This window comes from Hyla sarda, chromosome 2 (genome assembly GCF_029499605.1).
Source record: "Hyla sarda isolate aHylSar1 chromosome 2, aHylSar1.hap1, whole genome shotgun sequence".
Lineage (NCBI taxonomy): Eukaryota > Metazoa > Chordata > Amphibia > Anura > Hylidae > Hyla > Hyla sarda.
The window spans coordinates 3,657,617-3,672,045 of record NC_079190.1 but is presented as its reverse complement, the minus strand read 5'-3'; the positions used below and the strand labels follow the sequence as shown (position 1 = coordinate 3,672,045).

The window sequence follows — 14,429 nt, the reverse complement described above, 5'->3', positions numbered from 1 at the left end:
GTGGGTTCCGCAAGGGGTTTCACACGGGGCTGGTCGCTTTGCCCCAAAGCATCCACGAATGCCCCAACCTGCTGTCAGCCCTCTCTGAACCCAAGGTTGTGTCTGATCTGATACAAGCCGAGCTGACGAAAGGTTTTATGATCGGCCCTTTCGATGTACCCCCTTTTGTTTGTTGGAGGGTTAGCCCCGGGAAAATGTTCAAATAAAAAAAGGTTGATCTACGACCTCTCAGCGCCTTACTCTACCAACATAGCCAGCATCAATGCTCTGATCCCCTCTGATCAATTTACGATGAAATATGCCACAATTGATCAAGCCATACAGGCAATACTTCAGTTAGGCAAGCACACATGGCTCTCCAATGCGGATATCACAGACGCTTTTAAGCTTCTCCCCATTAGACAAGACCTGTGGAAGTGGCACGGAGTGAATGGGAAGGTAAATATTACTTCGCCACCAAGCTCACTTTCGGAGCGAAAAGCAGCCCCTGGCTTTTCGACCAGTTAGCCACGGCTCTCCACTGGGCCTTACAGCACGTTTCTAACTGCCAATACACCATACACTATTTAGATGACTTTCTGTTACTAGAACACCCTGATCTTAGCCCCTCCAATTTCAGGTCTTTGCTGTCCCTGTTCAAAGAAATTGGGGTACCAATTTCACCCCACAAAACCGAAGGCCCATCCACCCAACTCACATTTTTAAGCATCATCCTAGACTCTGAGAAGATGCAAGCCAGTCTTCCCCAGGAAAAACTGGTAAGGATCCGCAAGGTCATCCGGAAAATCTCCAAGTCTCATACAATGACCAGGGTAGAGCTACAAAGTCTGCTAGGCATGATGGCTTTCGCTATACAAATTATACCCCAAGGCAGATCCTTCGTTTCAAGACTCCTGGAATTACTTCCCTCCGTTTCAGGTCAGAGGCATGTCATACACATTGACAGCGAGGCCATGTCAGACTTAGCGATGTGGGATCATTTCCTAGGGGAATGGAACGGGATCTCGTTCTTCCTTCCCCCAGCCACGGAAATGTCCCCCACTGTGGTATCCGACTCATCAGCGGTCGGTTTTGCTGCCCTCCACGGCACACACTGGCCCTGGGACATATTATTAATTCCTGATTTCCACAAAACCTCAACCTTATTTGAGGTGTACCCGATAGTGGCAGCCGCTGCTGTCTGGGGCAGTTCCTGGGCCAACTCCACTGTCCGTTTCATGTGCGACAACATGGCCACAGTTGAAATCTTGAACAAAGGGCGCTCCAGGTCTCCGCACATAATGCGGTTTGTAAGACGGTTTGTCCTGCTTTCTCTCCATCACAACTTCCACTTCTCGTTTATGCATATTGAAGTCAAAAAGAACATAGCAGCAGATGCCTTGTCCCGAGGTAACACAAACCTATTCTTTCAGGTGCACCCAGAGGCAGACGACGTTGGGGTCCCGGTTCCCTCAATACAGTACCTACTAATGGATTAGCTGACTTAATCTCAGTGGCCAACTCCCTCATCAGACAGTCCTTAGCTCCCAGCACCACACGAGCCTACGACGCTGCCTTAGTCTCTTTCTCCTCTTTCATGCACAAACAGGGTCTTCCTGACACAATTTCAGTGCACACCTCTCTAGCTTATGTTGGTTTCTGCCACTCTTCTTTACACCTTTCCCATAACACCATCAAGTTGCACTTAGCAGGCCTCCAACACCACAGGTCTCTCTCCCATCCTGACGCAATTTCCTTACTGTCCGCTCACCCTATCAAAGGTATTCTCGTCCTGTCACGTCCCAAGCCTTCCACGCGCGCACCAGTCACTGGGGAACTCTTCCGATCTATGTCCTCTCTCCTCGACACTCACCCTTTCGGGTTTCAACTCAGCACTGTTATCAAAGCGGCTATCTATCTAGCTTTCTACGGTTTCTTAAGGCCAGGGGAATTCACACGCTGCGGTTCAAGGTCACAAGGTCTCCTCTTGAGCCAACTTTCACCACACGGGTCAGGTTTCACTCTTTCACTACCCTCCACTAAAACATGCAGATGGGTAGCCACCATACGTTACTTCCTCACTTTCCATCAATGGTGCCCGGTTTCTACACTCACACAACTTCTCTCCACTCTTCCTGGTCACCCTGCAGATAGCCCTCTCCTACCGGTCAATGGTCTAGCACTCTCCTCCTCACAGTTTGCCAAACATGTGTGCACGTTAGTCAGCATCCTGGGTCACGATCCCACTTGCATATCGCGTCACTCGTTCAGGATAGGGTTAGCCTCAGCAGCTTCAAAACACAATGCTCCAGCTCATGTCATCAAGAAGCTGGGACGTTGGAACTCGGTCTGCTTCGACCGATACGTCCCAGATCCATCCACTGAAATGGCATGTGTATTCAAATTCTTGGCTTTATAATTTAAAAATAAAATAGAGTTGCACCCTACTTCTGACTCTTTGCCCTCTATAGGCGTGCCCACGTTTGCGGTATTTGGGCACACCTCATCTCCTTCTTAGGTCCTCCTGGATATTTCCCCAGTCCCAGGTCGGTAAGTACAGTCAATCATACTGTTCCTCTGGTCACTCTAGGCTCTTCGAGCCATGACCACAAGTGTTAAGCCTAATTGGCTTTATTTGTGGGAGTGGTGTGGGGTATATAACCACTCCTCTCCCACAGCTAGTGGCGTATGTTACATTGGCATCTCTCACCCAACCCTCCCTTATCCTATACTCTCACACCAGGGCATACCCTCTATAGGCGTGCCCACGTTTGCGGTATTTGGGCACACCTCCTCCGCTAGCTTTTACTTCCTTCTTAGGTCCTCCTGGATGTTTCCCCAGTCCCAGGTCGGTAAGTACAGTCAATCATACTGTTCCTCAGGTCGCTCTAGGCTTTTCGAGCCATGACCACAGGTAAACATTTTTAAAAATATTTCCAAAAATATTTTAAAAATGTGCAAACATTATTTAACCTCATTTGGAGACACATTCCCTATAAGTTTTCTTTTCTTGCTCCCCACATATGGCAAAATGCATTGTCTCCCTATGACATGTATTGTGTTTTTTCTTAGATGTAGGACTCAACAAATCCAGTCAACTCCTGCTACTTTGCGCACAGCGCCATACATTTAAAGCATGGCTGATAAGCGAGCACAGGAGCTGCGCTCATTTCATGCGTGGCGGCACCGGTGGCTGTCAGCAGTATCGGACCCGCCATTAACCCCTCAGATGCCATGATCAATACAGATCACCTTCCAGCAGACCAGAGCAGAAGATCACCAATAACACTGATGCATAGCACTGAACAATATTTACAATATAATGATTGCTATAGATAGTCCCCTATGGGGACTAAAAAGTTTGAAATAAATGTAAAAAAATGTTTTAAAAAAAAAGTGAAAATTTTTTAAAAAGCCCCTCCCCCAATAAAGTTTTAAATCACCCCTTTTCCCATTTTTTATGCAAAAAAGCTTAAAAAACTATAAATAATAAACCTATTTGATCTTGCTGCGTGAGTAAATATACGGACTATAAAAATATAATGTTAATGATCCCTTATGGTAAACGGCGTAAATAAAAAAAAAAAAAAAAGTCCAAAATGTATATTTTTTAAACATGATTTTGTAAAAAAAAAAGTTTGAGATTTTTTAAAAGCTGTACAATAATAGAAGAGTATGTAACCATGGGTATTATTTTAATCATATTGACCCAGAAAATAAATAAAAATTTCATTTTTACTGTAAAGTGTGCAGTGTGAAATCGCCCCCCCCCCCCCCCCCCCCAATTGTTATTTTTGTTTAAATTTTCTTACACAAATTTTTTGGGGGGGGTTTACCATACATTTTAGGGTAAAATGAGTGATGTCCTTACAAAGTACAACTGGTCACACAAAAATTAAGCCCTCATATGGGTCTGTGAATGGAAATAAAATAAAAGAGTTATGACTTTTAGAGGAAAAAACTTGGCTGTGTCCTTAAAGGGGTACGCCAATCCTGAGACATCATATCCCCTATCACAAGCATAGGGGATAAGATGTCTCATTGCGGGGGTCTCGCCGCTGGGGACCCCCGCAATCTTGTATTCGCCACCCACCTGTTTGAGCTGCACGCCGCGGTGCCAGCTCACAAACAGCCGGGTGGCGACCACGGGCCGGAGTATCGTGACGTCATGACTCCGCCCCTGTGTGACGTCACCCCTGCTCCCGCTATGCAAGTCTATGGGAGGGGGCGTAACGGCCGTCCCGTCCCCTCCCCATAGACTTGCATAGCGGGGGTGGGGTGTGACGTCACACGGGGGCGGGGGCGTGACATCACAATACTCCAGGTTCGTGGTCGCCACTTGACTGTTTGTGAGCTTGCACAGTGGCATGCAGCTCAAACAGGTGGGTGGCGAATACAAGATTGCGGGGGTTCACAGCGGCGGGACACCCGCAGTGAGACATCTTATCCCCTATCCTTTGGATAGGGGATAAGATGTCTCAGGGCCGGCGTATCCCTTTAAGGCCAAAATGGGCTGTGTCCTTAAGGGGTTAAAATCCAAACAGGATAGCCCCTTTACTTCAAACATCTGCATTCATTTCCAGACAATCATAAACTTCACTGGAAGAACAATTTCTCTCAGTGCGGACAAGTTCCCCCACCGGAACAGACAATATGATATGTTGGGGGTGGCAGGATTCTGCACCCGCCATCGGTTTCCTGTATGTGGACGTTTGAATCGACTCACCATGATTACTTAAAGTGACATCCAAATAAGATAGTGAGTGTTTTTCCCACAAGTGAGTAAAGAATAAATTGTGACAATTGTTATTAATGTAATGAATAAACTCCAATGCGCGTTCCTGACCGGATGTCCAAACAATCAAGACATCATCCACATACCTCCCATACCAAGCAATGTCTGACCTGAAAGGATTGTGTTCACAAAAAACAAACTGAAGCTCCCACCAAAATACAAATAAATTAGCGACCAAAGGTAGACTTAGCGACTATAGACGCTCCCGTTTTTTGGATGTAAAATTCCTGATCGAAAGAGAAAAAATTATGGGACAAAATGTAAGAAAGAATTTCTAAAGTAAACACCTGTAAATCATGAGAATAATTGGAAAATAAATCCATAATGTCCGACACTGTTTGGATGGAGAGTGAATGTGGTAATGAGGATTACAAAGACTCAATGTCAAGTGACAACCAAGAAATGGACGCATTCCATTTCAAAACTATCCATCATATGCAGCAGATGCTGTGTATCCTTGATGTGGCTAGGGCATAGAGGGACCAAAGGCTGTAAAATAGAATCCGACTACTGGCTCAGACGCTCATTCAAATAACCGATCCCCACTACAATCGGCCTCATGGGCGGCAGGAATCGGTTTGTGTGCACTTTTGTTAGGGAGTAAAAAAGCACTTTCAGGACGTACATTCTGGGGTCCTCACTTTCTTATTATTTCATGGTAATGTAAAGGTAAACAGACCATGGCGTGGGGGTAATTGGCTGAGAATACTGCGAAATCGAGAGCTCTCCCGGATCTATACTCTGCAGTCTTCTCTGCCACTCGGCTTAAACTATAGATCTCATGTTATCTTTCATTACTAGAATAATTGCTAAACGTTTGTCCCATAGTGTGGTTTCTAGTTCTTTCAATAGACGTGCATAATACCAAATTTTTCTTCTGTGTGCTTTTCTTTTTATACTGTATTGGCTAATTTATACACATGTTATGTACTTATGTGCATGTTGTGATGATATGTTTTCCTCAAGGAGTTAATGGTTTAAAAGAAGGATTTTTTTTCTTCCGCCCGCCCCTACATACCTGTATAGTTGTAGAGCCTCTGTGAGTTGTAGGCCTCCTCTCTGCCCCTATATAATTGTAAGCCCCCTCCATCACTGTAGACTTCCTGTCACTGTGCCTCCACCTAGTTGTAGCCCTCCTTTGTCTATGTGCCCCTATATAGATGTGGGCCCCTTACATCACTGTAGGCCTCCTCTGTCTCTGTGCCCTTATATAGTTGTAGCCTCCCTTTGTCTGTGCCCTTATATAGTTGTAGCCTCCCTTTGTCTGGGCCCTTATATAGTTGTAGCCTCCCTTTGTCTGGGCCCTTATATAGTTGTAGCCCCCCTTTGTCTGGGCCCTCATATAGTTGTAGCCCCCCTTTGTCTGGGCCCTTATATAGTTCTAGCTCACCTTTGTCTCTGTGCCCTTATATAGTTGTAGCCCCCCTTTGTCTGGGCCCTTATATAGTTGTAGCCTCCCTTTGTCTGGGCCCTTATATAGTTGTAGCCTCCCTTTGTCTGGGCCCTTATATAGTTGTAGCCCCCCTTTGTCTGGGCCCTTATATAGTTGTAGCCTCCCTTTGTCTGGGCCCTTATATAGTTGTAGCCCCCCTTTGTCTGGGCCCTTATATAGTTGTAGCCCCCCTTTGTCTGGGCCCTTATATAGTTCTAGCTCACCTTTGTCTCTGTGCCCTTATATAGTTGTAGCCTCCCTTTGTCTAGGCCATTATATAGTTTTAGCCTCCGTTTGTCTGTGCCCTTATATAGTTGTAGCCTCCCTTTGTCTGGGCCCTTATATAGTTGTAGCCTCCCTTTGTCTGGGCCCTTATATAGTTGTAGCCCCCCTTTGTCTGGGCCCTTATATAGTTGTAGCCTCCCTTTGTCTGGGCACTTATATAGTTGTAGCCTCCCTTTGTCTGGGCCCTTATATAGTTGTAGCCCCCCTTTGTCTGGGCCCTTATATAGTTGTAGCCTCCCTTTGTCTGGGCTCTTATATAGTTATAGCCTCCCTTTGTCTGGGCCCTTATATAGTTGTAGCCTCCCTTTGTCTGTGCCCTTATATAGTTGTAGCCTCCCTTTGTCTGGGCCCTTATATAGTTGTAGCCTCCCTTTGTCTGGGCCCTTATATAGTTGTAGCCTCCCTTTGTCTGTGCCCTTATATAGTTGTAGCCCCCCCTTTGTCTGGGCCCTTATATAGTTGTAGCATCCCTTTGTCTGGGCCCTTATATAGTTGTAGCCTCCCTTTGTCTGGGCCCTTATATATTTGTAGCCTCCCTTTGTCTGGGCCCTTATATAGTTGTAGCCTCCCTTTGTCTGTGCCCTTATATAGTTGTAGCCTCCCTTTGTCTGGGCCCTTATATAGTTGTAGCCCCCCTTTGTCTGGGCCCTTATATAGTTCTAGCTCACCTTTGTCTCTGTGCCCTTGTATACTTGTAGCCCCCCTTTGTCTGGGCCCTTATATAGTTGTAGCCCCCCTGTCTCTGTGCCCCCATATAGCTGTAGGCCCCCTATTTCACTATGCCGCTATATAGTTATAGGCCTCTTTGTCCCTGTGCTCTATTATAATTGTAGGTCCCCTCTTTCACTGCGCCCTATATAATTGTAGGCCCCCTCTATCACTTTACCCCCATATAGCTGCAGGCCCCTCTGTCTGTGGCTGTGCCCCCATTGTAGGCTGCCCCCACAGAGATACTACCTCCAGCCATATGCCAGTATGTCTGTGCACTGTCCCTTTTCAGTGCTGTGCTGCTCCTCCGGCCTGGGGTCAGGACCTACTGCTATTGCCAATGGGCGACCAGAGGAGCAATGGTCAGAGCACCAAAGCTGACAAGGTGGCATGCTGGTAAGATACTGTCTATGCCAGCTCGCGTCTCCTCCTGCTCGCTGCTCTGCTCCTACAGTCTGTGCACATAGTACATCAGTGATGTGCCTGCGCGTGCTACCACCTGGAACCACTGGTTATTTAAAGTGGCCGGGACACAGGGATGTCCTGGTTATACAAATCCCAGATGTCCCATATTCCAATCCTGGCGGTATTGGTCATTGGGCACAGGCCCCTTATGATACTGCCTGCCTTATGATTTCATCTAGAATGATCCAGGACAGGAATATTATACATGAGATGCTGTCAGTCTTCTGTATGTCCTAGAAGACTTCATTCTTCTGTCTCCTTCATTTCCTAGATGATGGGACCCGGCAGTTTTGCCAGGAGATTTGTCAGTATGAACATCATAAAGTGAGGATGATACATGAATATTTCCAAGATGATCTGCTCTACATTGTGGAGAACCTGGATCCTATATCACTTCTGAGTGAGCTGAAATCCCGAAATATCCCAGATCTAGAGGTGAGAGGTCATGACCTGCCGGTGTTATATACAAGAGCCCACGTGTTATCATGTGTTATAGGGAGAGTTTACTCCATGTCACCATCCTGCTGTCTCCCAGAGGGTGAATATCACTTGTGCTTCATAACCGGATAATAAATAGAACAATCTCCAGTTTAGTAGAAGGCAGCAGCTTATATTTAATGGGGGACACCCCAAAAGTTTACAGTCCAGTCTAGGTGGAGTATTGATCCCCTCCTCCATATACATATACACCCTGCTCCAAATTATTATGCAAATTATATTTTTCTCATTTACCTAAATAATTGATGTAAATAACAGTCAGCATAGTCCTCATGTTATCAACTATTCAGAGTACAATCTTAACAAACTTTATTGAACAAACCTCCTAATGATAACAGGATTTTTTTTAATCATAAAAAAACGTACAATGCGCTGTTCCAAATTATTCCGCACAGTAAGTTTCAAAACACTTTATAGGTTGTAAATAACTGAAAATTGTCATTTGTTGTGTTTGCTGCATATTTACAGAAATCTAAAGATATTTCAATAAAACTTTTAACAACATTTTAACTTATTAAACATTTTAACAGGTCACATTACATTTTAACATGGGGCCCCTTAGTCTTGCATCCATTGAACTTGTGAGTTTTTGGACTGTTTCTGCTTGAATTTGTTTGCAAGATGTCAGAATAGCCTCCCAGAGCTGCTGTTTGGATGTAAACTGCCTCCCATCCTCATAGATCCTTTGCTTGAGGATGCTCCAAAGGTTCTTAACAGGATTGAGGTCAGGGGAGGATGGAGGCTACACCATGACTTTCTCTCCTTTTATCCCCATAGCAGCCATTGATGCAGAGGTCTTCTTTGCAGCATGAGATGGTGCATTGTCATGCATGCAGATGATTTTATTTCGGAAAGCATAGTTCTTCCTTCTGTACCATTGAAGAAAGTGGTCAGTCAGAAACTTCACATACTTTGCAGAGGTCATCTTTACACCTTTAGGGACCCTAAAGGGGCCGACCAGCTCTCTTCCCATGATTCTGACCCAAAATATGACTCCACCACCGCCTTGCTGATATTGCAGCCTTGCTGGAACAGGGTGGCCGTCTGCCAACCATCCACTACTCCATCCATCTGGACCATCCAGGATTGCACGGCACTCATCAGTGAACAGGACTGTTAGTCTTTTATGTATTATTCTGCCCAATGCAGCCGTTTCTGCATGTAAGCATTGGTTAGTGGTGGCCGAATAGAAGGTTTATGCACAGTTGCAAGACTCTGGAGGACTATACACCTTGATGTCTGTGGGACTCCAGAGGCACCAGCAGCTTTAAATATCTGTTTGCTGCTATGTATTGGTATTTTGCCAGCTGCTATCTTGATCTGATGCATGGATCTGGCAGGAATCATCCTCAATGTGCCTTTATCTTCACAAACCCGTCTGTGCTCTGAATCAGCCACAAATCTCTTAATAGTGCGATGATCATGCTTAAGTTTTCATGAAATATCTAATGTTTTCATACCTCGTCCAAGCCATTGAACTATTTCACTCTTTTTGGCAGCAGAGAGATCCTTTTTCTTCCCCATATTGCTTGAAAATGGTGTCTGCTTAATAATGTGGGACACCCACCTTTAGTAGTTTTTCCTTAAATTGGTCTCACCTGGTATCACAGGTGTCCGGGATTGTTTTCAGTGATCAAAAGAGTCTGAGACACACTGAGTTACACTGAAAAACAAAATATTTCATCTTTGTGACACTTAAAGGGGTACGAATACTTAGAGCCGGCGTCGGGAGCTCCTGACGTCATAGCCCCAACCCCTCATGATAACACGTCCTGCCCCCTCAATGCAAGTCTATGGGAGGAAGTGTGACAGCTGTCACGCCCCCTCCCATAGACTTGCAATGAGGGGGTGGGGCATGACATCATGAGGGGGCGTGGCTATGACATCACAAGCTCCCAACACCGGCGGCTCTAAGTGTTCAGAACATTTTGTTCCAAACGCTGAGCAGAGGAGTACCCCTTTAAATAGAATTTGCATAATAATTTGGAACAGGGTGTATAGGTGGAATCCTGGAAAATGATCTGATTGTTACTTGTGGATTCTGAAAGGATTTTTATCTTCCTGAACCAACACATTATAGTGGAGACTGACATGAAATAATTGTGTATGTTAACCCTCTTTATATAATGACACTTATGTTGGACCTTTCTTGTGTTATAGAAATACCTGAGTCTAGAAAATGATAGAAAAACATTGTCCCGGACTTTACTACAGGATATATTTACCAGAGGACGAGAAGCTGTGATAGCATTGTGGGTCAGTCTTTATGTCTTACAGAAGAATCATGGCTTCCCTGCCCTGGACGCTGTACTGAGGGAACTCCGTCACACAGGTAACATTATGTATGAGATGTGTTATCATAAATCTTCACAAATCTTCACAAATACAGATAAAGATCTTCTCACTGGATTTTTATTTAAACCGAGTGACCTGATCCTTTGCAGTGAGTGCAGGACGTCTGTCCGTTTCTGTTATTTCATTCACTGACAGCTTCTTTACATTGTCCTAGCACCATCAATGGTCGGTTTTGCCTTGTCACCTGTAGTGTTGTTCCATGACCCATCACAGGAAGCTGTTTGTTTAACCCCTTAAGGACTCAGGGTTTTTCCGTTTTTGCACTTTCGTTTTTTCCTCATTACCTTTTAAAAATCATAACCCTTTCAATTTTCCACCAAAAAATCCATATTATGGCTTATTTTTTGCGTCGCCAATTCTACTTTGCAGTGACATTAGTCATGTTACCCAAAAATGCACGGCGAAACGGGAAAAAAAATCATTGTGCGACAAAATCGAAAAAAAAATGTCATTTTGTAACTTTTGGGGGCTTCCGTTTCTACGCAGTGCATATTTCGGTAAAAATTACACCTTATCATTATTCTGTAGGTCCATACGGTTAAAATGATACCCTACTTATATAGGTTTGATTTTGTCGCACTTCTGGAAAAAATCATAACTACATGCAGAAAAATTTATACGTTTAAAAATGTCATCTTCTGACCCCTATAACTTTTTTATTTTTCCACGTACAGGGCGGTATGAGGACTAATTTTTTGCGCCGTGATCTGAAGTTTTTATCGGTATGATTTTTATTTTGATCGGAGTTTTTGATCACTTTTTATTTATTTTTTTAATGGTATAAAAAGTGACCAAAATACGCTTTTTTGGACTTTGGAATTTTTTTGCGCGTACGCCATTGACCTTGCGGTTTAATTAATGATATATTTTTATAGTTCGGACATTTACGCACGCGGCGATACCACATATGTTTATTTTTTTTTTTTTTACACTGTTTTATTTTTTTTATGGGAAAAGGGGGGTGATTCAAACTTTTATTAGGGAAGGGGTTAAATTACCTTTATTAACACTTTTTAAAAAAAATTTTTTGCAGTGTTATAGGTCCCATAGGGACCTATAACACTGCACACACTGATCTCTTATACTGATCATTGTTATCTCATAGGGACCTATAACACTGCACACACTGATCTCTTATACTGATCGTTATTATCCCATAGGGACCAATAACACTGCACACACTGATCTCTTATACTGATCATTGTTATCCCATAGGGACCTATAACACTGCACACACTGATCTCCTATGCTGATCACTGGCGTGTATTAACACGCCTGTGATCAGCTTTATCGGCGCTTGACTGCTCCTGCCTGGATCTCAGGCACGGAGCAGTCATTCGTCGATCGGACACCGAGGAGGCAGGTAAGGGCCCTCCCGATGTCCGGTCAGCTGTTCAGGATGCCGCGATTTCACCGCGGCGGTCCCGAACAGCCCGACTGAAGCAGCCGCTTCTAAAGGGTTAATACCGCACATCACCGCGATCGGCGATGTGTGGTATTAGCCGCGGGTCCCGGCCGTTGATGAGCGCCGGGACCGACGCGATATGATGCAGGATCGCGGCGCGATCCCGCTTCATATCGCGGGAGCCGACGCAGGACGTATATTTACGTCCTGCGCCGGCTCCCGCGATATGAAGCGGGATCGCTCCGCGATCCTGCATCATATCGCGTCGGTCCCGGCGCTCATCAACGGCTGGGACCCGCGGCTAATACCACACATCGCTGATTGTTAAAGGGTTAAAGGGGTACTCCTGTGGAAAACTTTCTTTTTTTTTTTTTTTTATCAACTGGTGCAAGAAAGTTAAACAGATTTGTAAATCACTTCTATGAAAAAAAATCTTAATCCTTCCAGTACTTATTAGGGGCTGTATACTACAGAGGAAATGCTTTTCTTTTTGGATTTCTATTATATCACGACCACGGTGCTCTCTGCTGACCTCTGCTGTCCATTTTATGAACTGTCCAGAGCAGGAGAAAATCCCCATAGCAAACATATGCTGCTCTGGACAGTTATTAAAATGGACAGAGATGTCTGCAGAGAGCACTGTGCTCGTGACATAATATAAAAAAAAAACATAACATAAAAAAAAGCATTTCCTCTGTAGTATATAGCCCCTAAAAAGTACTGGAAGGAATAAGATTTTTTAATAGAAGTGATTCACAAATCTGTTTAACTTTCTGGCACCAGTTGATTTAAAAAAAAAAGTTTTCCACGGGAGTACCCCTTTAAGGTATCAGTGCCGCCTGGATTTTCCTCCCAGTACTGTATTTGCACTAATAGTATTAGGCTTTGAGGCTTGAAAGCCATAGTGGTGTTGTTTTGAACCAGCCCCTGACCCCAAGCCATGGTGGGCTAGATATAGGGCACAGAGGCATGGCGGTCACAGAATAAACACACAACAGTCTTACTGAGAGAAGCCCTGTCCTGCTGTAGTGTATTACATACAAATTAAAGCCCTCGAGAAGATGCCTCCATTCCTCTAATGCCAATTTAATGGCCAACAGTTCTCTGTCACCTATCGAGTAATTCCTCTTGGCAGGAGAAAATGTCTTTGAAAAGAAACGGCACGGTACAGTCTTTCCTTTTGGTGACTTCTGGGTGAGCATGGCTCCAGGCGTCCAATTCCAAGGAGAAAGGCTTGGAGGGGTCTGGTCTGGTGAGAACTGGTGCGGAGGCGAATGCGGCTTTCAAGGACTGGAAGGTCTCCTCGCCTGGGAAGACCACAACTTGGGATTGGCTCCTTTTTTGTCAAGGCCACGATGGGAGCCACAAGGGTGGAGTAGTGTGGAATGAACTGCCTATAGTAGTTGGCAAAGCCCAGGAACCTTTGGATGCCATGTAGACCGGAGGGGCGCGGCCAGTCCAGTACTGCAGAAAGTTTAGCCAGGTCCATCTGTAGGCCTTGGGCAGAAATAATGTACCCAAAGAAAGGCAGACTAGTCTGCTCGAATAGGCACTTTTCAATCTTGGCATAGAGGCGGTTCCTCCTCAGGCGGGAAAGGACTTGTTTCACATTTAACCGTTGTTTTTCCAGACTGGACGAGAAGATGAGGATGTCATCTAGGTAGACCACCACACAGGTGTAGAGCAGGTCCCTGAAGATGTCATTCACAAATTCCTGAAAGACAGCTGGTGCGTTACAGAGACCAAAGGGCATCACCAGGTACTCAAAATGGCTATCCCGTGTGTTGAAGGCGGTCTTCCACTCGTCACCCTCTCTTATGCGGATCAGGTTGTAAGCTCCACGGAGATCCAACTTGGTAAAGATTCTGGTCCCACGCAGACGATCAAAGAGCTCAGAGATCAAGGGGAGAGGGTAGCGATTCTTGACTGTGATCTTATTAAGACCTCTGTAGTAAATGCATGGACGAAGGGAGCCGTCCTTCTTGGTGACAAAGAAGAACCCTGCTCCTGCTGGTGAGGAAGACTTCCTTATAAATCCCCTTTGCAAATTCTCTTTGATGTATTCTGACATGGCAAGAGTCTCTGGTGGTGAGAGGGGATAGATTCTACCCCCTGGTGGAGTAGTCCCTGGCAACAAGTCAATGGGACAGTAATAAGGTCTGTGAGGAGGAAGAACCTCGGCTTGCTTCTTACAGAAGACATCAGCAAAACTGTGATATGGCTCTGGCAAACCCGGTGGAGGAGAAGCAGCAGATGTTTGCTCGACAGGAACAGGCTTGAGACAGCGGCTGAAGCAAGAGGGACCCCAACTTAAGATGTCTCCGGAGGTCCAATCCAGGACAGGACAATGGCGTTGTAGCCAAGGCAGACCCAGGAGGAGTTCAGAGGAGCACAAGGGGAGGACATAGAACTCCAGTTTCTCTGTATGAAGAATCCCAATGTCCATCTGGAGTGGCAGAGTATGGAACTGCACAGTAGCAGCGAGTCTCTCTCCATTGACTGTGGAG

The 14,429-nt window shown here is 45.2% G+C and overlaps 1 protein-coding gene across 4 annotated transcripts in view; it reads left to right on the top strand.

Moving 5' to 3' along the window:
- Positions 1-14,429, top strand: part of LOC130358175 (NACHT, LRR and PYD domains-containing protein 3-like) — a 215,317-nt gene that overhangs the window by 102,398 nt on the left and 98,490 nt on the right. For all 4 annotated transcript variants that reach the window (XM_056561041.1, XM_056561042.1, XM_056561044.1 and 1 more), the window contains exons 3-4: positions 7,936-8,099; positions 10,323-10,494. In XM_056561041.1, coding sequence (XP_056417016.1) covers positions 7,936-8,099; positions 10,323-10,494 — 336 coding nt within the window. The remainder of the gene's footprint in view (positions 1-7,935; positions 8,100-10,322; positions 10,495-14,429) is intronic.